This window comes from Simochromis diagramma, unplaced genomic scaffold (genome assembly GCF_900408965.1).
Source record: "Simochromis diagramma unplaced genomic scaffold, fSimDia1.1 OVJJ01000740.1, whole genome shotgun sequence".
Lineage (NCBI taxonomy): Eukaryota > Metazoa > Chordata > Actinopteri > Cichliformes > Cichlidae > Simochromis > Simochromis diagramma.
The window spans coordinates 228,444-256,434 of NW_024387541.1; the positions used below are offsets into that span (position 1 = coordinate 228,444).

Consider the following 27,991-nt stretch of genomic DNA (forward strand, 5'->3'; position numbering starts at 1 on the left):
ACACATAATAGCAGGTGTGTGTCCGTGTGTGCGCACATGCAGCACTGACTGCACATTTACACTGGACGCCTGACGTTAACACGCCGCGCGCAGGTGCTGAGGTGACGGCCAGCTTTGACCTTTTTGTAGAGACTGAAATGTTCATGTGAGGAGTTAAATCAGAGCTGAGAGGCGCGATGAAACCACTGCTTTGTGATCCAAAAACCACACCTGTGCACGCACGCCGTATCTGAGGATTAGTGGTTTGCTTCTGCAACTAACTATTAAACCATCAGGGTATTATCTTCTTAAGAGTCAGGAAGTTGTGACGAATACTGTTTGTGATGCTCGCCAAGTGAGACAAGATGTTTGGACGTTCTACTTTGTTTTGTTTGAGATGTTTGCTTGGAGAATCAGCGGTTACCAGACTGAGGATGTGAACAACAGGACGGCAGCAGCACTCTGGACTGGGAGTAAGATGCTGCCCCAATGAGGGAGTTTAAGTATCTTGGGGTTTGTGAGCGAGGGAGAAAGGAGGAGACTGGTGGATGGATCGGTGCAGCGTCTGCAGTAATGTGGGCACTGTAACTATCTGTGGTCGAGAGAGACCTGAATGTGAATGCAAAGCTTCTGATTTACTGATCGATCTGCTCTGTCTGTGAGCTGTGGTTGCAGGTATGAGCTGCCTCTGAAGGCTGTCCACATCCACAGGAGCCTGCTGAAGTGGTTCAGGGACCTGACTATCATGCCTCGTGGATGCCTCCCAGCTGAGGTGCTTCCTTGTAAGTCAACAGTCTGGGCATCTCTGCTTAGATGCACACAGCAGTGACCCGGACCTGCAAACCTGTTCATTTAGACTGTTGTAGTGACTCCATGTAGCGCCTGCGATGTGACCAGCACCACTCCCAGCGTATTCATGACTGTGCATATTGTATTAAGTATGAATTAAACTTGTGGTCATGTCCTGGTGTTTTATACCCGATGACAGAAATAACGGAAATGCAGGGACCTTTGTCGCTCTTGGCTCTCTGCTCTTTGTTTGCTGTGACATAGTCCACTGTGAGTGAGTCTATATGGCGTACACAAATATTTGATAAAAAATACCACATTTTTATATATCCGGTAGATGGGTGAATGTAGGAACACTAAGAATGTGAAAGTGAAATGATAATTGCATTTTCATTTCAGTTTGAAAACATCCATGCATGGAAACGGTATTTGTGTGTTGTGATTGGTTGTGCTCTCACGGGTTTTATGGATTATTCGACTCTTCCAGGCAAAATCAAAGTACTGCCTACTTCAGTCGTAGACATTATCTATACAGTCTATAAAGCATGTAATGGAAAAAGACAACGCTGACACTGCGAGTAAACCAGCAATGCTTCATATGTTTATATTTTTTTACTGCAGGACAGCAAAGTGGGCCTAAACAATGATGATACCCCCACTGCCGTCTCTTTCTGTGGTAGCTTCTTCAGGTTATTTCCACCTCTGTTCTTGGTGGGATCTTTGCAGCACACTCGGAGTCGTGGGTTTCATCTGTTCATAGACAGTTTGCTTGGATCTAAAACATCTCCTGGGTTTTTAGAGAATATTTGTTAGCACTGAGCTTGTGTTTGAAATATTTTGTGAGCAAAGCAACACATTCACACATTGTAATTGCAGTTGAAGTGTGGTTTCTGTTGCTCAGTCTTTGTCAGCTAACAGACTTTCTCTGTCTTTATTTATTGGGGAAGGGAGCCTCTACAACCCACACAACTAACTCCAGGCAGCTTTTGAAGGAAGCACAATAGATAAAAATGTGCACCTGTTTGTGTAGCAAGCCTATTGAGACGGTGCTTGTCTTTAACTAAACCAAAGTGTGTTTTTAAGGCTTTTTATTATTACCAGAGCACAGTTCTCCTGTCTGAGCACATTCTATTTAAAATCTCCATCTAAAGATACTTCTGACACTCAACATCTCCATTATTTATCTCTTTTTCTGGACTAGAGGAAGTGGAAAGAGACGTGACGCCTCTGCAGACACGCCGTGAGTCACATATGCGGTCGCACATTACTTAATCTAAACATAACCCTCGCCAAACCTTTCACGACTTGTGTTTAGAGCACTTTAGGTCAAACACACACAGAGGAGAGAGTGTGTGTATAAGTTTATTAGTGTGATACAAGATGATATAAACCAAATATTCACTGTTTACACAAACATTAAAGGCTACAGTCTGTCCATAAAGCATTTGAATCCATATAATCAAACATTAGTCATCATCATCATCATCATCATGATAACAAAGTCATAACAGCTAAATCAGGAAGAAACAAACACACAGTCCGTACATGTGACTGTGTGCTCACACACACACATACACACACACACTAACAGCCCTGTGTAAGAAGCATGACATACAAAACGCTGTAGAAAAATACTCTTAAAAAACCAAACACACAAAACAACATCAGCAGCAGCAACTTGGAATGTTCTGGATGTGAGTCCGACCTCAGCACAGAAGGTCAACGGGGCAATTCGTTGGGCAACTCTTCCACTGGGTTAACAGGGAGTCAAAATGGGGAGAAGTGCTAAAATGTTGATCTCGCCAAGTGAAACAAATTCACAGCCTCCAATTATTCATTAGCGGACACGATGAGTGAAACATTTCCACCTTTGTTTTAAACTTACGTCTCAGGTTTAACAAACTCAGAGTTTTCACTAAACCTGCTTTCTGAAACAAAAGCCCAGATAACTGCAGGGTGTATTATGACCAGCATTCAGCCTTTTGGAGCCTCTGGTGGAGAAAAACAGGAATCACCGCCTGCATGTCCACTAGCTCCACCAGATCTCCCAGAAGTCTAAGGCTCCAGTCACAAGGCCTAGAGACTGGTTGGCAACCACCGGGCAACCACTGTGTGCCAGGGAAAAATGAGAAGATGTCTTGCAGACAAATTAGGAGGAGTCACTGCAAACTGCTAACAACCAACCATCACGTGGAGATTTTTGGTGGTTCACCTTTGTTGTGACTGATTTCACCTGGCAACAGCTAGCAACCACTTGCCAGCCGATTGAGGAATACACGTTTCCCCCTGTGACCAGAGGTTGCTGAGTGTCTCTAGGCCTGTGTGACTGAGGCCTCAGTATGAGTTGGGGTTTTACTCTGTTGTATTGATGCTTCTTTGCTGTCTGTGTGAGTATTTTTGTCACACATATGAGGCAAACAAAAACAGTTACCATTAATATTTCAGTGAATTCAGTGTGAGGCAGTTAGCTTAAAGCATAAATGTGGTAAACATGTGTATGTAAATAGAGGCAACACCCCAGTGATCACTCGGAGTACTGCAACAAAGAAAATTCAACCATTTTTTTTCCCCAACCCTCTCCGTGTTTGAAGAGTCATCTAAAAAAAAAAACGCCGTCAAGACACATAAACTGCAAACAAACCGTCTGTTGTGAGTTTTAATGAAGTCTTAATATCTTTTTTCCTCCTTCTAGTTCAGCTACGGTGTGAAAACTGTTACTGTTGAACAGTTGGACCTAAACGGCTTGTAAATACACAGCAAAAGCTAATGTAGCTTAGTGCTAACGCTATGAAAACACATCATTAAACGCTCTATACTGTGCTACATTTGTGCTTCATATTCTAGCTGGCGCTAATTTGGCAGTTAATCGTTTGTGTTAGTGAGTCTGCTAGCTTTAAACTACAGTCTGACCGTCTGATACATGAGATAAAGCTCATATGTCTTATGTTAACATTTGGATTAACACTAATGTTTCCACATTAGCAATACGTTAAAGTTATACTTCACAGGCAGTTTAAATATTTGCTTTTTTGCGCTTTATCCACTTTGATGAACATTTAGGTTACTTTTAGATAAAAACTGGGTAAAACTTTACTTCAAGTCCCCTGATTTATCATTTATAATAAGCGTGTTATTAACTGTTTACGTTACTAACGATATATCTGTAAGCCAGAAACTTTAAAGGCTAATGATCTGCATTGTTCTAACTTCACCTCTGATTTTTCATTATCGTAAACAAACATGAATAAACACAGCTTAAAACTACATCGGTGTATGCTATATACAAAAATAAAGCTTGTGTTACATCTTCATGTGCCATTATACAGCACGACTGGGGTCGGGGGGGTCAGTTACAGGTTTCTGTCTGAAAGAAAATAAATGTAACTAGCAGCCGCGAGAACAAAGTTACATGTTGACCATCAAAGTTGCCCGATATAAATTGCCAGTGTGGTTTGAAGCACTTTCTGACGCTCACACAGCAGCTTACACTCACACACACACGTACAGTACGACATTGTACAAGTAACAAATTTGTTTTTGTTTTTGTTTTGTTTCTTTTTTTTTTTACTGCTAGGCACTATAGAGTGAAGCATTGTGGGAAAATGAGTGCTCGGCTGGTCTGTTTTAGCAGCTTCAGCGCTAAACGCCTTAATATCATTAAAATGTTCGGTTTCACAGCTACTGTCCGGGAAACAGTCCTCAACTTTCTCTGAAATAGCAGATTTAGCTTCTGCTTACAGGATGTTTAACACAAACACAATTTTGTATCACAGCTGCAAAACTATCATTAATCTGTTAATTGCTGTTATTAAATAATTTTTAAAATAGGGATTAATGAGTTAGGTAAGTAAGTGAATCTATCCTGCTCATTTCCAGCTCCATATATGTATTCCTTGATGTTTCTAGAGTAGCTGTGCATGAGTCACACTTTATAATAATCCTTCTTTAACTTATACTGGGCCATGTCTGAAACAAGCTGTTTTAGCTCCTCCTTAAGACAATGTTCTTCAGAAACTTTGAGGAGTATTTCCGGTAAAGTAGCCGGAGAAAATGACTGTGAAATGGAGTTTTTCTGCTTTAATGCTGATTTAAAGTTTGAAAAAGTAGTTTATGGAGTAACAGACCATGTGCCATCTGATACACATGAACATCACAATGTTGAGTTTGAACTACTGCTCTAAGTCCTCTCTCACACAGGGCTGGAGGCTGGTTCGCAACCTCCAACCTGCAACTACTCGCCGACTGCACGTCAAACATCACACTTTTACGTTTTCCTTCTGCTTGGCGAGCAGTTGCAGACAAGCTTCGATGCAACCTTTGCAATCTGTTTGGCTTGGACTGGTTGAACTGGTCAAACTAGAGGTTTTGAGCAGCATCTTTTTAACTAGTTTCACCCATCCAACTCCAGTAACCACTCGCCAGCTGATCTGGGGATACACTTCTTTGAGCAGTTGTTAGGTCTGTGTGAGGATAGTGTAGTTTGTGACAGAAGCAAAACGCTGTGAAATGAAACCACTGCTGAATGTCTCATGATGGAGTTTAACCAGAGTTTAACCAGAGTTTACTGTTTACCTTACAATATAAAGCATCTTGATGTATCTGTTGTTGTGATTTGGTTCTATATAAATAAAGTTGAACTGAAATAAATTGAATTGAAAAGTGAAAGTGTCCTGGGTGTTTTCTGTGACTTCAGTTAGCTGAGATGAAGCCCAGCAGAGGAACTGCCGTCTTTGACGCTTCGTCGTTTTTTCAGCCCCAGGAAGTTTAACGGTTGGTTCGAACTACATAATTTAAAAGTATCTTAGTATAAAGTCCAGCATGAAGCACTGAGCGTTGGTTAACCGTCACAGAGGTTGTGTTTTTGTTTCTGTGATGTTTGTAGGTTTGAATGTGTCGAGTAATGAGAACAATAAGATCAGAGTTCAGTGACTGATTGTATGGATATAACTTTCAATCGCCTCACACAGCGTCTGAAGGCTATCAGTATAGGCACAGGTTAAGGAACTGAACGTGTGTTGTGGCTGATGATGACATCACTTCCTTCTGGAATGAATGAGAGCTTGGAGCAGGAAGTGAGTGAGCGTATGTGTCAGTCGGTCAGGTATGTGTGGATGTAGATCTGCTGTTGGATCCAGGGGGTGAAGTGCGTGACGTTGCTGTAAACCCCGGGTCCGAGCACTTTACTGAAGCACACGCTGCCCCACGACGTCAGGCCGAACAGCGTCCAGCGACCGCTGCTCTCCTCACACACCAGTGGGCCGCCGCTGTCACCCTGAACACACACACACACGTTAAACACACACACACTGAGAAACTGTGTGGCCTCGGTACTTCATGCTGGACTGGTGCAGATGTTACCATGCAGGAGTCGACGGTTCCAGCTTCATAGCCGGCACAAAGCATTCTGGGAGTGATGGTCTTCATGTCGAAGTAGGACTGACACTGAGACAGAGAGATGATCCGGACCTCCCCTTCCTGCAGTTTAAAGGGCACTGCACAAAAAACACACAGGATGAAGAGGAGGCTTTAAATATAATAAGAGCGCTCAGGCTCTCGAAGTACTCTGAGCTTTCCTTTCAAAGGACGTTAAAGCTCAAAGATCAGAAGGAATGAGCGCTGTTTTCACACGGAGGACGCTCTTGGCGACTAACAAAAGCACGTCTTTTATGTCATTTTGTTAGTTCCAAGTGTCCTTGGACATAAAAATGAACTCCGAGTTGCCCCTGATGCATCCACTGGTGTCTAAGTGTGTACATGTAAAAGCTGCCTAGGCGTACATAAAATCACTGCATGAGTGCAGGATTAGGTGATTGAGACGTGGAGTAGAAAGCGTTTTGAGCACTTAAATTGAGTGAAAAGGCAGATTATGATTATGATTATGGAGACTGAGGTGAAAATAGAATAAAAACGATAGACTTGGTGTTATTTTTGGAGCCACCTGTGTGACCCTTCTGAAACATGCTGGTGTGTATCTGGTGGAATCTCGAGTATTTTCCTGAGTGGAAACAACCAGCTGCAGCAGCTGCATCGGAGCTGGAACGCGACCCGGCCACGCGACCCGGCCACGCCTGGAGCATTCCCAGGATCGGCGTCGGTCCTGTGACACATGTGTGGGTGCAACAGTGAGACCAGACGCGCTCCGAGCTCGTCACATTTCAATCCACACAATATCTTTGGTAAGCTACGCGAAGAGTCTTCTTGCTTAACTGCTAGCTAATCTGAAATGAATGAAACTAGTTTGAGAGTTTAATGAAACATCAGTTACAACTTTACAAGCAGGAGAAAGGTTTGTAGTTTCAAACCAAGCTGCATGATTTCAAGTTTATGTAACTTTCGCGGGGATGGAGTCTAGATTTAGAGCGCTTGAGCACAGAGCAGCATGAGAAAGTGAGTTACAGCCACTCTCTCTCAGGGTGAATCTGAATAACGAGGGCAGAGCCTCTCTGACTCGGCTCATTCTTTCTGCTTTCAAAAAGAGCTGCCAGCCTGATGTTTTTCAACCAGCAGATGAAGACAGAGAGCAGGACTGCAAAGTCTAAATGCACCGACTCTCCGTGACGAGAATAAAACTCTGGTAGACGAATGATTGAAAGATGTGTGCGTGCCTACTTGTGCTGCAAGTACAAAAAGCGAGTTTAGTCTAAGCTTAGGAGTGGGATACGGCCAAAGAGTGAAGTGTGTGTGTACTCACTCCTGTTGCCCATGTGACCCCAGCCGGTGATGTAACAGTAGGAGTCGGGTAAAGGCAGCTGGCCCGGCTGAGGCAGACACACCGGTCTGACGAAGGCCGTCTCCTCAATCTGCAAACATTAACACGCCTCATCAGTCCAGTGCGATTACAGCTGATACTCGATCCTGTGCAGCAGCACGCTCTGACCTCAGAGTCCAGCTCCACTATACTGATGTCGTAGTCCACCACCGCCCGGTTGTAGCGCGGGTGCACGATGATGGAGCGCACCCCTCGGCTCTGACTGTGAGCTCCTGGGTGGTCCAGGTTGTTAATGCCCAGCACCACCTTCCACAGGTCTGCACTCTCTCTCCTGTGACACACACACCGTTAGTGTGTGAGGTTAAAATAAAATGTGGCTCACTGACGACACATCCTGAAGCCTTACCCCTCGAAGCAGTGTGCGACTGTCAGAGCCCACTTCCGGGCGATGAGGACGCAGCCGCAGACGTGTCCGCTCTGACCGCTCTGCAGCGAGCACTGCCAGGGCCACGCCCCCCGCCGGGACACCCGGCCACCCAGAATCCGCTTCTTCCTGTGAGGGTGAAGGCCCACCGCCTGGCGTAGACCGCACTCTGACGGCAACAAAGAGACAAACTGGATTTGTTTATGATGAGCCGTCACGGCCAACCAGCAACCTCACAGCCTGCAGTTCCTCCAACGTCCACTTGAGGCTCCAAAAGGGCATCAGCCCACATAGACTCCCGCGTTAAATGTCCACTTTACACCAGAAACAAACATGTTTACAGCCTAATACAGAAAACGGCTTTGGTCTCTGATGCCATGTTAATTATTAAAGTTATATTCGTGGGGGCGTGGCCTCTTTGGCTGACAGCAGGACGGCGACTTGAGTTCCTGAGCTGTGTTTGTACAGCTGGAGCCTTTTTGAAGCGTTTTTAATGCAATTATCTGATAAATAATAATAATATTGATAATAATAATATTGATACATCTGGTGTGTGGTTAATTGTACTAACAGATCGTCACTTCAGGCTCCAATATGGTGGCAGCCATACAGTTATAAGGTAAAGGCTTTAAAATGACGAGGCCTCTGCTTCACGGTGTGGTTTATACAATCTATAATTGTTATGTCTGCTTCAGTCAACCTACAGACAACCTGCAGGTTGTGACAGAGAACGCGGTATAATTGGTCAGGAGCTGACCATCTCTGTAATCTGACAGTCAACATCTGTCAGACAGCAGCTGGACGTCTGAACTCCAAAATACCAAACCTGCACTTAAACCTTGAGTGCAGGTCCAGCTGTTGATCAGCATCAACAGCTGGACCTCATACATAACGGTGTATAAGTGACTGTAGCGCTGAATGTGGCTGCTTTGACAGTTTTTGAGATTAAACTTTTAAATTTGAGCTCCATCTGTTGGTAGCAGGAGGAGTGACAGTGCTGATCTACTCCTGCTCATTGACTCTTCGACTCAACTACAGTAGCTTCAAAATCACACTTCTTTATCTCACACTGGGCCTTTGCGCAGCCCCTTAAAAACAGGCATTTTTAGCTCCATCCTTTATAAGTCAAACCCTGAATGGCTGGAACATCAGAGATAACGATATAGATGCTCTCTGTGACATCATGCAGAGCCAGAGCAGAAAAAAAAAAACCTTAGCGCACCATTATTGACCTCATTATTATTTTATGAGCATCCACCACCAGAGCAAGACTATGAGGGAAAAGTTAAACACGTCCACTTTAACATGTTTCTACAAACACACTGATTTGGGAGAAATGAGTAAGTAAGGGATAAAAGACGAAGGTTTACCTTCTCTGGTACACAGGACTGAAACTCTCTGCCTGGAGTGACACGCATGACTGCAGGACAGACAGAGAAACATCTGTTATAAACACATCACTGCGACACCAGCTCACAGTAATTAAAGCAGCCAGGCCATCATCCTGCCTGAACAGGTGTCCTGTTTCCTGCCTGATGGGCTCAGCCCAGATACTGCAGACAGTTTTTAACATCAGTGACCGGCAGACAGACTCAATGCTGGACTGAGGCCCTCTTATTAAATCAGCCTCAGTTTGGTCTCTTTGACCGACTCACCACAAGGTTCTTACCTTCTCTTTTCCAGCCGGGCCTGCAGAGCAGAACCGTTCCTCTGGTGCCACTCGGGGTGGACGTGTAACCAGCGTCGACGGCCTTGGACGCCGGGCTGATCGGGCACCCTGGAAACAGAGGAGGGAACCCTGCAGAGACAAACACAATATGCTTATTCCATCAGAAACTCAGAAATGCTCACACTGCAGGAAACAATGTGTTTGCTTTAGGTCAGTGAAGCTGTCTGGGTGGAGTGTGCACGAGACAGAACACCGAATTCACCTGACAATTACCTGCTCTATTCTCACAGAATAAATCCACAAATAATTACTTTTACAAGGATAAATCTGACAGGATGAAGCCCATCTGTGAGTCAGACATCTGTTTTCACCTCCAGCTCCTCTGGGTAATGTCTACAAAGATCAATGCCTGCAGTGCACGTCTAAAAACTACTTTTAGGTGGTTTGTGTATGTATTTAGAGTTTCCCTCAGAATAACGTGTCTCCAGTCAGTTTCTCATCCCGAGGGCAGACTCCAACTCCACTGTTCTGAACTGCAGTAACTGAACCGTCTCAAAACTGATTTTCAGAGCAGAGGACAGTCTGAGCCTGTCAGCTGCAGTCCGGGATGATGCAGCTGGAGTCGGAGGTGAGATTCTGAACGAATATCAAGGAGCTGGTCAGCCAGGCGGGGAAACACAAGACAGGAAGTCCAACTGGATGTTTTTACTTCACACTTTGGGGACTCGTCTCATTTCTCTCCACATCATAAATAAAAATATTTGAATGTGAAGAAAGTCTTTAATAACGTGTGCGTGTGTTACTAACCTTACCCTAGTCCCAGCTGGTTGCAGGTCAGTTCGCTCAGCTCGTCGTTCCACTCATCTGCACAGACCTGATACTCTGCCGCCGTCTTAAACACCGTCAGCACAGAGCCCGATCGATCGGACAGAGACACTGCAGAGAGAACAGATCAGCGCATGTTTGGATAGTAAATACTCATCGGAGACGAAATACTGTAAAATATTTAGAAGTCACGTCCGAAATTCCTTTTTTTAAAACCAGTAAATAAATGTTCCCTGTGCAACTTTATCATGTTGAACTTCACTTCACGCAGATGATACACAGCTTTCATCTGCTAAATACTCTCTGCTCTTTCATCATTATCAATAGTTAGTGAATGTGTAAATAAGCAGACACAGAGATAGATTTTGCAGGATGAAAAGTAGAAGGACCAAAGCTGCACTCAGGTGTCCCTGTTAACATATTAAAGAACAACCCAACGTTTTAAAAGTGGGACTATCCTACCGCAGTTCCATTCGTCGGAGCTGTCTGAGCAGTGCTTCTTTCCATCACACCACAGAGTGCGATGGACACACTGATGGTTGTTACAGGAAAGCTCGTTATCCCTGCACACCGCTGAGGAAATATGAATGGATATCATTAATAATACAGTCAGGAAGGGGATTGTTCGCCCAGCGCAGAACAAAACATAATAACATCAACATCAGGGAGTCTTACAGCAGTTGGTCTCGTCCACCAGCTGGGGGCAGTCTGGGAACCCATCGCAGATCATGCTGGCTTTAATGCAGACTGTGCTGCCGGGACACTCCCACAGAGCACGCTCAGAGCAGCCTGACACACAGAAAGGTGAGATCATAACCTGCTGCACTAAACTGCTGAAGCATTCGTCTCGATGAGGCCGCGGCGGCCTCGATGACTCTGACATGACTCACCGCAGTTGTCCTCGTCGCTGTGGTCGTCACAGTCCAGGTGTCCGTCACAGCGTTTGCTTGCCAGCACGCAGCGACCTGACCTGCACTTGAAGTGGCTCGGAGAGCACTCTGTCACCACGAAAACACACATTAAACAGAAGATTTTAGTTTTAGGAGCAGAAAGTTTCAGCGATCGTCTTCGGGACAAACGGAGTGTACCGTCGACTCCGGCCTCTGGCAGCAGGCAGGTTGTGTTTCCTCCCTCCTCTGGAAACTGACTGCAGTCTGAGTCTTCCGGCCACTGCAATCCCACAATGCTGAGCACCGACTCACACTTCTCCTTTGCACTACGACACAACGACCTGCAGGGCGAGAGGGTGAGGACAGAGTGAGAGAAGGAGAGAGGAAAGGTATCTGAAACCTTCCAGAGGAATAAAGTGATGATTAACTAGCTGACTGTGCGCTGACCTGCAGGGCGGCACCCTCTGCAGGCTGACCGGGTCACACTTTGGTACCAGCAGCGTGCAGGCGTAGAACATTAGGTACTGGTAGCAGCCGGTCTGGACCAAAGCCGGGGAACAGAGAGGACTCCCAGGACACGGAGCTCTCTCTCTGGGACAGGTGACCCAGGTAGTTGGGGAAGCTGGTGAGGTTGTAGGGCAGATTCATACACAGCTCCAGGCTGATTGGCTCACAGCGAGCTGGGACACAGAGCGCAGAGTGAAGACTAATACGAGAGGGAACCTACTCACTGTCACCCACATAATGCATACGACATGACTAACTTCCATTTTTAGGTTTAAAATACATCCAAGCATGAATCAGCTTCAGCCTGTAAGTTAGAAGGTAATTACTTTAAAATGTCAAAATAAAAGCTAAGAAGTAAAAAGAAGGAAACACACAGTGCAGAATGTTTTTAAAGTCATGTAGGAATATGTGAACATGTCATTTTAAGTGTGTGGAGCTAAATGTTTCTGCTTCATACAGAATTCCAGCTGCTCAAAGCTCTGGACTTCCTTTATTGTGTTTTTCATCTGATAAAGCTCCAGATGTTTTCAGACAATAGCAGGTCTGACCTGCAGACAGGACAGTTTAACAGTCAGACTCTTTTACTACAGAGACCTGCTTTTGAAATATGAGCAAAATGATTTGTTTGCCATCATCATGCTGAAACAATCTTTACAAACAAAACAAAAAAACATCATCTGGATGAAGCAGATGTTGTTCCTAAACATGAGGATATGGGTCGGCATTAATGGAGCCTCACAGATGTACCAGGCACAAGCTTCACTGGGCGATTCGGAGTATCAGATTAGGATATTGGATTCAGAAGGTGCTGCTGTGTGAACACAGAGGCATCACCGCCTGGATTTTACCATCTGTGCACCTCATTACTGTAGCTCCTCATTTTGGGTTAAATAGAAAATTCAACTGGAAACTGAAAGATGAGTTTTTTGTAATTTTACAGCCAAAATTAAAAAGTAAATCCAGGTATGATACTTGTCAGATTTATCTTTGTGAGGACAGTTTGTTGATGACTCACTGCAGCTGCTGTTGCTTTGTGGGTCGCACACGGCGTTGCCGCCAGCACACATGGGCTGACAGGAAGTGGCAATACAGCTGGGCTGACCGGGAACACATCCACCCTGACCTGGACACACACACACACACACACAGGTAAGGCGCTATAGTGGAAACACTGGAAATAGGATGTTGGAGATGTGTGACAGAGGAGGATTGCTGGGACAGGGTGACATGCAGGCAGAAGGTGAGACTTTACAAAGTGAGTCAAACCAATCAAAAAGGACCTGATAGCTAATGAACTGTGTCTAGCTTGAAGAACAGTCAGTATATATAACAGTTTGGCTCCTGTAACTTGTTTTAAGTTTTAAGAATCTGCCTCTGTGCAGGAAAGCTGCTTTATGAATAAAAGTGTCTTGTGGTGACGATTAGGATGTGATTAGCTGTGAAAATGAATTATTATCTTAGTCATTAGGGATCTAAGATTTACCAAGTCATGTGTGAGATGTTTGTTCATCTGAATGATCTTCTGTCTTTTATAACAGCTTTTATGGTCAAAAGGTTAGTTTGTCTGAACTTTCTTTTAGTGTGATTTTGCTTCTAATGACAGGCAGAGACTCACTCTGGTCTACGGTGCAGTTGTCTTCATCGCTGCCATCTTTGCAGTCGTCCTCGCCGTCGCAGCGAAACGCGGAAGGAATGCACTGACCGTTCCTGCACTCCAGCAGACCCTGACTCTTACAAGCTGCAAACACACACACACGCACTTACTGTCATTTTTGATGAGTTATAGTAACACGTGACACAGCAGTAAATCAGCTGAGCGCTCACAAGTTGTCACGTTTCCCTCGGAGTGGAAACCATGTGAGGCAGACTAAAGCTTTCTTCACATTCACTATTCAGTCCTTTCATCTATATGTACATTTGTTCCTGCTGCAGTTCCATTTTTTTTTCTTTTAACTGATCCAAAGATGCTGTTTTTTGGTAGTGCACCACATGAAAGCACCACCAGAGGGCAGTGTGTACCACTGGAAAGAGTTGCTGAGCTCAGTGAGCTGTGAAAATGGGAACAACCAGTAGCAAACAAAGTGTAAGTAGTAAAATGTTTAAATTATGAGCGAATCAAGAAGGTTAAACCTCTCATTTCTTAGTTTAAATCCTTCTGTGGTTGTCTATGGAAAAAGTCAGGAGTTACCATGGCTACTATTTTCCTAATCAATTAAATATCAATTTGAACACAACTTTAGATTAACCACCAGTTATAAACATGACTGATGTCTCAAAGCTAAGCCAGCTGTCACTCACAGCAGTTGAGTTCGTCGCTCTTGTCCAGACAGTCGTGGTCCCCATCGCAGAGCCAGTCTCTGGACACGCAGCGCCCATCACCACACCGGTGCTCCCGGGCCACATCACACACTGTAAACATACAATTAGCTACACTCAGATAAAATAACTAACATGAACGACCTCCAGAGTCTGGACTGAGCTAATGTTCTATTAACAGCATTGAATTCACTTAGAGTGTGTGATTGTAATAATGAAATGAGTTTAAGTCTTCCATTACGGTCAGTAAAAGGTTTGGGTTAGCCATTTCCTGAAAAAGCTAGGTCACTGTGTACAACATTACAGTTAAAGCCTTTAAAGGATAGGGATACAAAGACACGATATGAAATGATGAGACTCAGAAATTGGATTGATTTAATGTGCTCCCTTTCACACATTTTGTCCCTATCCTGAATCTTTAGTGTCCCAGAGAGGGATTAGATACTGTTATATCCTTCTGCTGGTGAGGGATATCATTTAGAAGATAGGTGGCTTTAAAGAGGAGCTAAAGTTTGTTCAAGACAGAGGATGAACTGATGGCTGCACAGAGGTCCAAAATAATACTTTTTAAAAAGTTGATTTTGAACTCATGTAAAGCTACTGTAGTGTATGAAGAACAGAAATACAAAGGTAAAAATGAGCAGAGCAGCTCCACTTTTAATGACATTTAGCTTTGTGGCGTTCCTGTAATTTAGCTGACCAGTTACATATGTTGCATTGCCTCAGTGCAGGAATGATAACTGGCATCGATCTCAGACTGTTTATCTCAGCTGAGCCTGCTGATGCTTTCAGCGTGGGTCCTCACAGAGATACAAAAATGTGTCTCTGTGTGTGTGTGTGTGTGTGTGTGTGTGTGTGTGTGTGTGTGTGTGTGTGTGTGTGTGTGTGTGTGTGTGTGTGTGTGTGTGTGTGTGAGAGATGGACAGGTGGTGGATTCCCCCGGTCCACACTTCCCCTCTCTCTGATTTCACAGCTGATCCCGAGCTGCCAAACTGCGTCACCCTGAGTGTGTGATACTCTGTGATGTGTGTGTGTGTGTGTGTGTGTGTGTGTGTGTGTGTGTGTGTGTGTGTGTGGGTCTTACCACAGTTGAGCTCATCACTCAGGTCTCCACAGTCGTCATAGCCGTCACACACCAGAGCGGGCGAGAGACACCGACCCGTGTTACAGTGAAACTCGCCGTCTGCACACACTGATAGAGAGAGAGAGGGAGTCACATGATCAGCACTTCTTCTTCATGTGTTTTTTCTTTTCATTACACTTTTCCTCGTGTTTTCCTTTATCTCATGTTAGATATTTATTTTTCTTCATAATAATAATCACGTTCCTGAGAGAGCACAGAGTAAAGAAACAGAAGAGAGATGTAATGGAACATTTTACAACAATCCACAAACCTTTTGAATAACCTGTTTTGACAAATCTTGAAGCTTTTCAGCAGCACTGTGGTTCATTCGACTGATTTCTTTATTTTGTTTCCTCTTGTTTTGTTTCTGGCTCCCTGTTTTTGTTTTGCTTTTTCTTTTCTTCACATTTATGAATGGTTAAGTCTGGCCTCTTTTGCACTTTCTTTTGTCTTTAACCTCTTAAAACCCTAAAAATTATAAATAGTTCTAAATACTAGAAGATGTACGTTTGAAATCAGCTCTCTCGTGTCCCTGCAGTTTGTCTGTTATAACATTTCCATAGGGAATGTGAAACAGGTAAAGACTCCAAATAAAGGATGTGAACTTCAAACTAAGGCGTCACAGGAGACCTGATGAATATTGGTTAAACTGTCTCATGTTTAATCTTCTCGTCCTCTCCCTCCTGTCCTCTTCAGTTCTTCCTGTTGTGTTGGTTTCTCACTTTATAGCCGTTTGTTGTTCTTCCTTCATTCGTTGTCATGTGTGACTTTTACAGCCACATAAACCTCTGCTGGTTAAAAGAAGGCTGGGTCACAAAGAGGGAGAGCGACATTAAAAGACAAAGACAAAACTCTCTCTCTCCCCTTTTGCCTTTCTGATAGTCGCTGCCTATAGATTCTCTATATTACCATGGCAACCACCTTTCTGTGACAGGCAGAGCGACCATACCACTGTCATCCTGCGAACACCATGACGACGGGCTGAAATGTTTCCTGCTATTTACACAGACCACAATACAGTGTGTGTGTGTGTGTGTGTGTGTGTGTGTGTGTGTGTGTGTGTGTGTGTGTGTGCTCACCACAGTGTGTTTCGTCACTCCAGTCATCACAGTCATTGTAGCCGTTGCACACCAGTTTCTGAGGGATGCAAATCCCAGTCGCACACAAGTAATGATCTTTCCCGCCACATACGGCTGCCAACCAATCAGAGAGAGAGTACAGCAGTGATGTACAACAACAATATTTATGATGTATAAAAAGTTGCAGTCCCTCTAATGTCCACTTGGCCAATAGAGAAACAGTTTTCAGTCACGACCAGAAGTATAACTTAATGAGAGACCGAGACAAAAAAAATGAATGCAGATGTAAAGGAAGCCTGTAAGGGTCATTTTATACTCGCACTGCCTCAGGAACAACGTTGATGTGAAAACTGACATCATGTCCACTTTTTGCTAACTCTTATGTCTCTCTCATGTCTTCAGGTTGTGTGCCTCTCAGTTTTTGTAAGCTGGCACGATGTGGTTTGAAGCTGGTTTGAAGACACGAATGTGTGGCTGTGTTGGTTTTTACTGCAGTTTTAATGATGTCTCAGTATCATTATCAGAAGCTCGGAGTTTCACAGATATACAGACGGGGAAGTTGTACAAGTTTGAATACATGAGACTTTGTGGAAAAAAGACTTTGGCTACATGCATCGTAATAGCTAGCGTAAATGGATGCAACTGTGTAAACTGCATTTACTGGTGACTTCAAGATCTCACCTGAAAACGTTCAAACCCAAATCATTTTTACTCAGTGCAGTAACCAGCAGATTAACTGTGAGAACAGGGCGTCACAGACTGTTTTCAGGTTGTGGAGTTCCACAAGGCTCTATCATTGGTCCTCTACCTTTTATTCAGATTCTAATCATATTTTTGTCTAAGTCCATTTCCACAAACTCCCATTTTAAAACTTTACAGGAGAAATTAACATGTTTACTACTTGTTACAAAAATAGTTCAAAAACTGGTCTCTGTAGATAACGATTATAACAACAGGTGTACATTTCATTCACCTTTAAGAAGTTTAAGGCTTAAAGTTTGTACTATTACGGGTCAGGTGGATGATAGCTGCTAACTGGAGTTCCTGACCTGGACTCTGGATTGAGTTTGGAGCCTTTAGAATGTTTTAATGAAATTATCTGAGCTAATACGTTAGCTGATTGGCTCATTTTTCCAACTGGCGGTCCCTGAGGTCTGAGCTCCAGTTTTGGAGTGAAGAATTTTACGTGTGGTTTGTACTCACAGGGTTTCCCTTTAATCTGTCGCGGTGTGTAGCAGGCAGGTGACGTGAGGAGACCTGTTGGCGAAGGTGATGATGGTGATGATGGTGATGACGGTGATGACGGTGGTGACAAAGCAGAGGTGGTGTTGCTGAACTGGGAGCAGCGCAGGAAGTCAGGCCAGGAGGCGTTGAACATCTGTAGGACTGGCTCGCAGCCTTCTCTCGCTGCCTCGCAGAAAGACGCACAGGGCAACACGACCGTCCTGCACACACACATACACGGACGTCAGGGAGCAGTTAGCTGGTAGCATCATTAAAACATTAAAAGTCCCATAATCCTCCTGTCAGAGGTCGTCTGGAGTTGAAACCACTGACACTGAAGGTGTGTGTGTGTGTGTGTGTGTGTGTGTGTGTGTGTGTGTGTGTGTGTGTGTGTCCTCTGATTTTGGAGGGTGTGAGGGTGTTATTATTAGCCATATACACACATACAGCTGCTGTCCCACTTACTGTGTGAACAGCTGAGTTTCATGTTCTTGTTTGTGTTTTATAGGAAGACAAAGTTCAGTCTTTGCTGAATGTGCTGGAACTGAAAGACAACATTCAAGGTTTAGGTGAACTGAGAGAAGCTGCTCGGCACTGTGAGGCTTTTAAAGAAGGCCTGAGCATTTTGGTACCTCCAACATTCCTGACGGTCACCTGACAGCTTTGGAGAGATGCACTTTATTCTGTGTCTGTGATATCAGTATCTTCCTCCTATGGTTTGGTTGTTGTCAGCAGCAGCTGGACATTCGCTGAAACTAATCCAACATGCTGTCGTGCTGTTTGAACAAAGCATCATGCTAGGGAACGAGGACAGGGAAGAAGAAAGGCTGTTTCACTCTGGACCGAGTTTGCACCTGGAGCCTCTGGCACTGTGCTAAAAGCTGAAACTGAGACATAATAAGGGCGCCACCTGTTTGAGCGTGCAGCGCGCTGACGGTTTATTAATGCCCTGGGATCTCCCCTCACCCTGAGCAGCAGAGCAGCTGGATAGTGTTGCTGATGAGAACATTTGACACTGCGATCAAACAGCAACCTAACACTGAGCTCTAATTGTCTAATTATGAGTTTTATGAGTGTCCAGAGACGACTGTGATATCTGAGAAACAGATAAGACCATATTTCAATCTTCTCAAAGTTCCACTCAGGGTTCAAGCTGCTTTTCTAGTCACAGCAAAGAAGCTTACAGATAGTATAAGGGACAATCAGTGGTAACAAGTAAAGGAGCAAACATCAGCTTCAGTTCTGGACAGATTAAAATAGGTGGACATGTTGTGGATGGAGAAGAAGCAGACGGCAAATAAACAGCTTGCACAGTGCAGCAGGACTTGTTTTTTCTCACCACCTTTCTCTTAATATAAATAGTTTCTATATTTTTTAGTTTTTTATGTTTGTCGTCTGGTCAGAGCGGCCCTCCAGCTCACATCAGACTCTTCAATCAATCTTCAATCCCAGGTCAAGTCCAGAAAGGTCGACACTGACGACTCCACAGCAACGAGCTGCTTATATGGAAACTGGAGAGGCTGTGAAATAGGCCAAGTAAGGTCTGTGTATGGAAACAGCTGACTGTAGGTTTGTGTGTGTGTTACCTGTTGTGTGCGCCGTCAGCTGCGATGCACTCGGGCAGAGCCAGCGAGCAGCCAAAGAGCATGATGTGTCTGTAGCACGAGAGTCTGCTGAGGTAGCTGAAGAACCTGAAACACACACGCTGGCGTTCAGTCACCGCCGGGAGCCCAGCTAACACTCATCTACTCGTCGATTCACTGATGAATCGATTGGATCATTTAAATGTTAAAAGTAACGAAACCCTGACATGACACAACCTGAGGTGATGCCTTTAATTGTGTTGTCTTCTTTTCAGTATGAAATAGCTGTCTGTAGACAATTCAATGACTTTTAGTGGAAGTAACTGTTACCTTAACAACATGTCCACCTCTGAGCTCTTCACCACGGCGACGGAGGAGGACAGCCACGTCTGATTGTAGGGCAACATGTGACACTGAGGCTCCACGATCAGCTGACAGCTACCTGCACAGAGACAGCTGGTCACGAGGATCAAACCCTGAACGCTGCCCCTGCAGGCTGCTGTCGTCATTACAGCCTCGTTATAAAACATGCTTATGTTATAGTTTCTAATATTTTATGCTTCTCAACAACAACTTTTTGGCGCATGTTTGGTTTTCACAGATCTTTGTTTTATTAGTGATATTTCACTTCATTGTTGCCCATGGCGTGATGTGTTCGGTGGACGTTGAGCAGTAGGTGTCCCTGAACTGGTCCCTTGGATTGTGTTTGTTCTTTTGGAGTCTTCTGGAGAATTTTGATGGCTGCTCTGGAGGTAATTGCACTAGCAGCGTCTGGTGGCTAAAGTTTGCTGATCTTGTGAAAATGATGGCAAACAACACTGAGACCAAAACCAGCAGGTGAAACTCACAGTTATCAGATTTGAATCCTCTGAAATCGAACCTGTCAGACAGGTGGTTTATATTTTTTACACCTGTAGCTCCCGTAACTCCTGAACCATTTGGTCAATTGAAAGAATTCCAATGGTTCCTGAAAGCAGTGAAATTCGGGTCATTACAGTATCACAGGCATGGTGCTGCAGCCGTCAAAGGTTGGGTTGAAAGTGAGGGAGTGTGATGGAGCTCTACAGGAAACAGACATTTTATCAGACATTTGAGTTTTTACTGTCTGTTTATTGTTTTGTTTTGCTGTTTGCTTTTCTTCTCTGGGTTATTTGCCAAGAGTTGGATGTGACGCCCTACTTGGGATTACCATAATAACCCTAATATCACTGAAAAATCTATGCAGAAACATTTGCATTCAGGAACTGTTGAATTCTTTTGACTGTGCCAGTGGGTTGGATTGACCTAAAGCCAATGGGAGCACCCTGTGCTTAATACGTGTTTGATCTAACCAAAACTGTACTGGTATTTTTCACCTGCATGATTTTCATGGAATGTCAGTGTTTATTTTTAAATACTATGGTTATAATCAAAGAAAAACAATCTTTCGTCATAATGGTCAATCTATAATCTAACCCTCACCTGTGGTCACGAGCAGTCAATTCAGTTTAATTTATGTAGCTCCACATCACAGCCACATAGAGGAAAAAACCCCAACAATCAGACGACCCCCTCTGAGCAAGCACTTGGTGGGAAGGAAAAACTCCCTTATAAACAGGAAGGAACCTCTGGTAGAACCAGGCTCAGAGGGGCAGCTATCTGCTATGACCAGTTGGGGTGAGGAGAGGATAGCAACCAAAAAAAGGAAGTGACTGAAACATCAGGGAGGCTCCCAGACTGACTGTTAGGGACAAAATAAGAAGTGCAAACATCTGGTGAGCTGAGCTGCTGCTCCTTCGGAGGAGCCAGCCAATCAGTTTTGGCATCTGATCAGGATGTCCTTTAGAGGTTTTTGGGGACACGGGCAAAAAGGGTACACTCAGAGATTATATAGTAACTGGAAAACTTTGCTATCTTAAAGAATGACTAGAATAACCTGCTGCCACAGTTCCCCAAAAGAAAATGGATGGACAAAGGAATGGATGTCTGGATGGATGGATGCTTACAGTAGGCCAAACTAATGCCTTCCAGGATAAGTAAGACCATCCTTCTGAGATTTTTAGGGGCAAATAACTTAGTAAGATAACAAATAACTAATAACAAATGACAGTAAATTGAGGTCTTTCTGTGTTTAAACCTCGCCTGTAATTGGTTGGATTGTCCACAGTTGGATGTATCAATGTCAGTGCTTTAAGAAGACACTTGTAGCTAGCATTAGCATGACAAACAGCCAGGTGACACCACCGACACCTTCAGGGCCTAACTTGTTGTCTCAGTGGGAGAAATCTAAGTCATCAGAGAGTCAGTTAATCACGGAGCGTGACCTTTTTTAACAAGGTGGTCGAACTGGGCAGGAGGTCAAACGTCCACCAAATCTGGTGAGTGTCCAGTGTCCAATCAGAGCGCAGGACAGACTGAGGCTCATTAGCATTCACCTCGACTGCACATTAATACATGGGAACAGACAGAGAGACACTGAAGGACAGCAGAGGAACAGAGAGAGACGGAGACGAGGGGAATTTTAAAATAGCAACCCAACAAACGATTTATCAGCACAGATGCACACACACACACACTCTCGCTCAGCCCATCAGGTCAGTAGAGGAGAGTAGAGGACAGCAGATCTGAATGCAGCTCATCCTCTGCAGCTACTCTCAGGTATCAACTCGTCCAGTCGACACTAATGGAGCCTAATAAGATTTTACTGTTTGACGGGAAAGGACACAACAACAGCAACAGACAGACGGATAGCAGGAAGGACACAGACTGCAGAGGACTGTGGGATTTGTAGTTCATCCTTAGCCGTGGCATTACTCAGGTCTTTTAAAAGCTGCGTACGTTTCCCACAACCCCCTGCTGCTTCCATCTTTCCTGCTCACACCTGATACCTGTGTCGGGCGCAGAGGCGGTGCTGCTCGGCCAAGCGGTGCTCAGCGATGTCACAGAAGCAAGCCAATCAGGGGGGGTTGTGTAGGGCTGAGTGGGCGGAGCCTGAGAAGAGGTCACCGGGGGAACGCCGGTGGCGGCAGGTGTGCTCTCACTGCGGTTCTGCGGTGAAGACGTGACGGTTTCCACCGTGAATGAGGAGGAGGGGTAGGGGTCACTTGTGCTGTTGCTGTGGTAACCAGGGTTGCTGTCGGCGATGGGTTTGGGTGAGGGGAGGAGGCTGGGGTCCAAGTGAGTGCTGCCAAATATACCTGCAGAGGAAGACACAGGTATCAGCCAATCATAGGAGGCGGTTCAGGCATGATTCTGAGCCACGCTCATGAACGTCCATGAGCGTGGCTTCAAGGATTCAGTTCATGAACGAATGAGTGCTGTGTGGTGTCACAAATTTCAAATAGTTTTAAGGAAATAATTTGACAATTTAATAATTTAGAAGATATAAAAGCTAAAAAGTGCTCTCCTTTCACAGAAACCTAAATGTCTGTATTCTCCAGGCGTGGTCACATTTAACCTAAACGTCCATGAACACACTGACTCTTTTCTACAGGTGTGTCATCAATAAAGGACCCCAGAAGCAAAACTCTCAGTTATGGCGAGAATGGAAAATTCCACAAAATGAAGGGACAGGAAACCCAAGTTCTTAATGGAAAAGAAGCTTTTGAGTTGATAAATGTGTTCCCCTCTCTGCTTTTGAGTCTCATTTCTCTTTTATTTTGAAGGTCAGGTCCTCTTTGGCTTTCTCTGTTTTCACTTCCTGCCTTTTTTCTCTTCCTGTCTTGAATATTGCCTTGACAGACTTCATTGTTGCCCCTCGCCCTGCTGGTGTGTGGTTACAGTACATCTTACAGTGTCGATCTCACAGTGAGTCTCTGTTGTTTTGGGTGCATTTTGGACCCCGCCCCTTCCTCTCTTCCTCCCTTTGTTACTTTAGAGTTTTTAAAGCACTGTTTTTCGTCCCCGGCCGCGTCCGTCTTTATGAACTTGAACAACCTGACATTTCTGGCAAAGAAAAAAAAAAAACTATTAATGAGACAGCACAGCCGTGTCAGACAGAGCTGGTTACCATGGTAATCTTTTTACATATTTTCTGTCACACACAGCCGTGGGTTTCATCATTTGCATTTCTGGTATAAATGTTACAAATGAGTCACTGACAGATCATCGGCTTCACCCCCTCAAACACTACACAGCGAATTACTGCCGACATGTGTGAGATTCCTCTCAAATCAAACGAGGAATTTTCATTTTGCACGTTTGTTACATCGGTTTATGACAGAGACGTCTTCGCGTATGTGAAGGAACATGTTTGCATACATAAGTCGTGCACTTGGAGGCTGTTTTTTTGCAGCGTAAGGAGGGGAGTGGGTGGGCGAATGCGTGTGCTGTAAATATCAGTGGGTACGAGTCCCAAGTGTCTCCCTGAAATCTACACCACATGACTGTGAAACAGGCCACTCATCACTGTATATAAATAATATAGCTACTGATAAACAGCTACTGAAGCTCTGCCTACAGACACAGATCTCAGGTCAGCCAATAAGTCAAAAATGAACGTGAGTGGTCTCTGTTTGACTGAGCAAAGCGGCGCCTGACTTCCATCAAATAAATAAATAAAACTGGTGCCAAAGTGTAAGTCCCACAGCTGGAGCCATTAATCAGAGTGAATGCCACAAGAAATTCAGGAAGGAAATCAAGAAACGGAGCGCTGGGATAGACCTGTCCAGGTGTACCCTGCCGCCGGATCTGTGACAGCTTGAATAGGATGGATGGATCCAAAAATGATAGTCGATGGTTTTCAGACTGCGATTTACCGAAAGCCCTCCTTCATTTGCTCTGTGCTCAGGCTGTTTACCTGCATGCAGCAGAGCCATTTCAAAATCATTGGTCAGTAGATGATTAGATGATCAGAGGGGGTCAAACTACAAATATGGTTGTCAGACGGTGAGCTGGTGTGAAGGACCAGAGAAAAGCTCTGCAGTGAAGATGAATTAACCAGATTTTATCTGCTGATGTTCTCACGCTGACTTTAATTTGACTAAAACTGAACTTATCATTTTTTATTTGTTGATTAGATTAAAAAAAACAGCCTGATTCCTTCCCCCCACGCCTGCAGCAGATACAGGAGCAGATATCTGCAACAACCAGGAGTACTAAAAGCTGTCGGTGTGATTGGTTTCCTGCTGCGCTCAGCAGAAAGTTCACTTCACGCCCCTGAGGAGGACACATGTGAGGCTGCGGGCTGCTGCTTTTGATAAAGCTCAGAAGAACACTCTGAAACCTTCTGCTGCTGCTTGAGGAGACTCAACAACACCGTCCAACAGTGAGAGCCAGGTGTGCTGTGCACACAGTGTGACTGTGGATCATCAGTCAGAGGCTGAGAAATAAAAACTGCTGAAGAGTGAATGTGAAGGCTCTCACTCACAGCCTCACATTAAAGCTGAAAACAGACGGAGGCAAGCAGGAGGCACTGCAAAGACCATTAAGTGTGTAATGGGGAGAGAAGCCACACACACACACACACACACTGTGTGCAATGAGTCGCGAAGAAGACAAAAGAAAAACAGCTGCAGAGGGAGAAGAAACCAACGAAGAAGAAAGAGGAGCGGAGCTCTCACTGCGAGGAGAATGAAAATAAGTTTCTGTTAGTGTAAATGAAAAAAGTTTATTCATTCAGACAATGTTTGTGATATTTGTGTGTGTGTGTGTGTGTGTGTGTGTGTGTGTGTGTGTGTGTGTGTGTGTGTGTGCGTGTGTGTGCGTGTGTGTGTGTGTGTGTGTGTGTGTTCAGAAAGAGAAATAAGACTGAATCGAATACATTTGAGAAAGAAATGAATCATCAAAGCAGACACGAGAAAATAAAGAAAGGAAGGAAAATCCAGTGGAGGAAGAGAAACGATGAGGGGGGAGGCTGAAAAGGTGATGGAGGTGAAGACTGGGGGAGGAGGAGGAAGATGGTGAAGGTCTGGATGGACAGATGCTGCCGCGTCTCTTTTACTACCTGCGTAAATATTTGAAATCCTTTCAGTCTGATCCTCATGCTGATTGGCTGAGGGACTCCCTGATGTCATGGTGACACACATGCACACTTCTCCTCCTACACACATCAGTCTGTTCTCCGTGCCTCCATCATTCCCCCCTTATCCCTCTGTAGCTCCTCTTCATCGAGAGAAAGGAGGGATGAAGGAAGAAGGAGGATGACTCAGGGGAAAGAAGGAGGACGTAACAGCGACGGAGGGAAAGATGGAAACGGATAGAAGCAGGGAGGAAACTAAACTGAGGAGCGTAAAAAGAGAAATAATGAAATAAAAGCCAAATAAAAAAGAAGGAATGATGGTGTGAATGGGATGGAAAAAGAAGGAAAAAGGGAGGAAAAAGACAAAGAATCAGAAGGACGGGTGGAGATTAGAGGACAGAGAAGGAGGGGGATGGAGTGATATCATGGTCGTGTCCAGACTGAAAGTGAAGGGTGGAGTCTTTGTCAGGTCACTGAGAACACCTCTGACCTCAGAGGTCATCAGCCAGACTGTGTGTTTGTGTGTGTGTCTCTACCAGTGAGGACCAGGACGAGCAGCAGGAGGCCGGCCAGCAGGCTCACGGTGGGAATCAGGATGTAGAGGAGAAGCCGAAGGTGATTGGTGGAGCCCAGCTTGTGGGGACACGCCTCCCCGCCCATCCTCGCCTGGGGTCCTCGAGCCAGATTCTTTGTGGGACACAGAGAGACATTCAGAGGACTCATAAAACACCAGGATCCAGGTTATCAGAGCACAAAAGAGGAGCTCTATACTGTCTGTTTAGCCCCGCCCCTTCTTCCACTGAAGGTTATTTTTACAGAGAGCAGAGGTGTGGGTGCTCGGGGTGTTTCTGCCCTCTCAGAGTTTCCGTTGGACACGCCGAAGTTATTTTTGAAGAGATATGACAACGAGCCGACACCTGACACCACACAGCAGCCCCCCGCCTTAAATACTGCTCACTCCACCACCCTCTCTCTCTGTGGAGCTGCTCTGTATAATGTGCTGATTGGCTGATTCATTACCACAACGTCTGCTGTGCATGTGCATCTGAAAGAGTGTGTGAGAGCTGCAGCTTGGATCATCTTCTTTTTATTGCATGACAATAATAACAAGAAGCTCACTATTTGGGTTAAATAAAGTACAAACAAAACATGCACGTTATGTACATCTTACACCTTTTAGGACTTTTAGGCGAGGACTTTTACTTTGAAGGGTAAAATTAAGTAAGGAGCAGATCAGAATAACAACAGCTTGGAGTACGATGTGAATCATATATATTTAATCTCTGCAACACATATTTAGAATTGAGCTATTTGTATATATTTTGTAATTTTATTTGTATTTTATTTATTTCAGTCGGTTAATGTTCGTATGTCTTGGGGCAACTGAAATCACACAATCCTCAGGCATTAACCTCTTAAGCCCCAAGCCTACCTGATCTCCTGCATTTTGCCCCCGTATCAGGGGGCGTTGGGCTTAAGAGGTTAATAAAGTAAATTCTTAAAACTGTTCATATTTATTGGTTCTGATATTTTCTGATGCCTGATATATTTATATCATCAAAAACACCCAGTTTACTGTCACACAACATAAACAAACATTATAAACATTATCATTATATCTTAATCTTAATAATGTTTTTATTTAAGAAAAATAATCAAAAATAATAACTGTTTGTTTTGTTTTGTAAATCACTACGTGATTATTTTAATTATTAGCTGTAGTTATTAAACTTGCTCTAATTCTTCCAGTACTACAACTATCTGTTAATAACTAAGTTTGTAATCATTTAGTCTCCGAAACATCACAAATGTATTGATCAGGAGGACGGCGACGACCGTGTTTAGCAGGTAAACGAGTGCACATCATCAGGTCTGAGAGCTGAGCGTGTGTGTGAACTTTCAGCTGTTTTCTGGATCATCTTGTAGAAACGGAGACGCGTCAGCCACCCGAGGAGCTTCAGCTGGAGCCACAATTAATATGACTTCTTAAATTTTACATCAAAATAAATCAAAGTCTTTATGAATAAACAGAGATCCACGAATCACCCAAACATGATCAAATCTAAGGTGTCATTGAGAAAAGAAATGAAGTTTATTAAGAAGAAATTAAATTTATCAGGGTTATTAATAAAGAAATGAAAGTGTAGCTGGGTGCAGTTTTATAACCATCAGAGCTCATATTCGCTGAAAACTCTACACAGACGGACATCACTACATCACTGCACGACATTAAAAGTCAGATACTGGAACAACATCCTGTTTCCTACATGCTTCATGCTCCTGAGCACACCTGTGCCCTCGGGTAAATGTTACAGCAGGAGACAAAAGTGCACTGACTTTTGCACAAATGTGACAGTAACATTTTTTTATGTTACTGCTTACCGTTTTTGGTAAGCAGCTGATAGATTTTTTTAAACAGAAAATAAATCCGTAATTATTTCTGTGACAGGTTATTTCAAACAGAGATGACTCAATGAGATTTGACTGAAATAAAACAGAAATAAAAACATATTTGTGTCAGTTTTCTGTTGACGCTTCTCTGATTAAAGCCTTGAAATATCTTTGAAGTGTTGCAGAATAAGAAGAGTCTGCAGCAGCAGCACAGAGAGGCGGAGAGGACAGAGGACGGACACCAAGGACAGCAGCAGAAGCGGGGACAGAGGTAGAGAGAGCTCCGCAGACAGCGGGGACACAGAGAGAGAGAGCGAGGGGGGCACTCACCGCCGCAGTTCCCGCTCCGCTGAAGGTGACACGCGGGCAGGTCTCCAGCCGCGCGGACAACATGACCTGCTGCTGCCCAGCGCCGAGCGCGAGACCATCCCTCTGTCTGCTGCCCGCGAGCTGCTCCGCTAACTAACCGGGCACGAGACACGCTGGCTCCGCCCCTACCCCGTCTCCTCCCCCTCCGCTGTTTACTGTCACACAGCTCAGGTCGT

General features: G+C 44.5%; 1 protein-coding gene across 1 annotated transcript; it reads right to left on the reverse strand.

The window, feature by feature from the left end:
- Nucleotides 1–2,114: 2,114 nt before the first annotated feature.
- LOC120727378 (atrial natriuretic peptide-converting enzyme-like) lies at nucleotides 2,115–27,909 on the reverse strand. Its single transcript, XM_040021607.1, is given in 25 exon segments — nucleotides 2,115–6,040; nucleotides 6,127–6,260; nucleotides 7,460–7,568; nucleotides 7,646–7,808; nucleotides 7,884–8,070; nucleotides 9,272–9,321; nucleotides 9,571–9,699; nucleotides 10,383–10,506; nucleotides 10,858–10,968; nucleotides 11,071–11,184; nucleotides 11,286–11,393; nucleotides 11,484–11,626; nucleotides 11,733–11,839; nucleotides 11,841–11,965; nucleotides 12,808–12,915; nucleotides 13,408–13,530; nucleotides 14,091–14,201; nucleotides 15,193–15,300; nucleotides 16,311–16,424; nucleotides 17,514–17,755; nucleotides 19,121–19,225; nucleotides 19,448–19,559; nucleotides 21,985–22,293; nucleotides 25,592–25,742; nucleotides 27,777–27,909. Coding segments are annotated over 25 exon segments (3,333 nt in total). The 5' UTR covers nucleotides 27,840–27,909; the 3' UTR covers nucleotides 2,115–5,857.
- Between the last annotated feature and the right edge of the window lie 82 nt (nucleotides 27,910–27,991).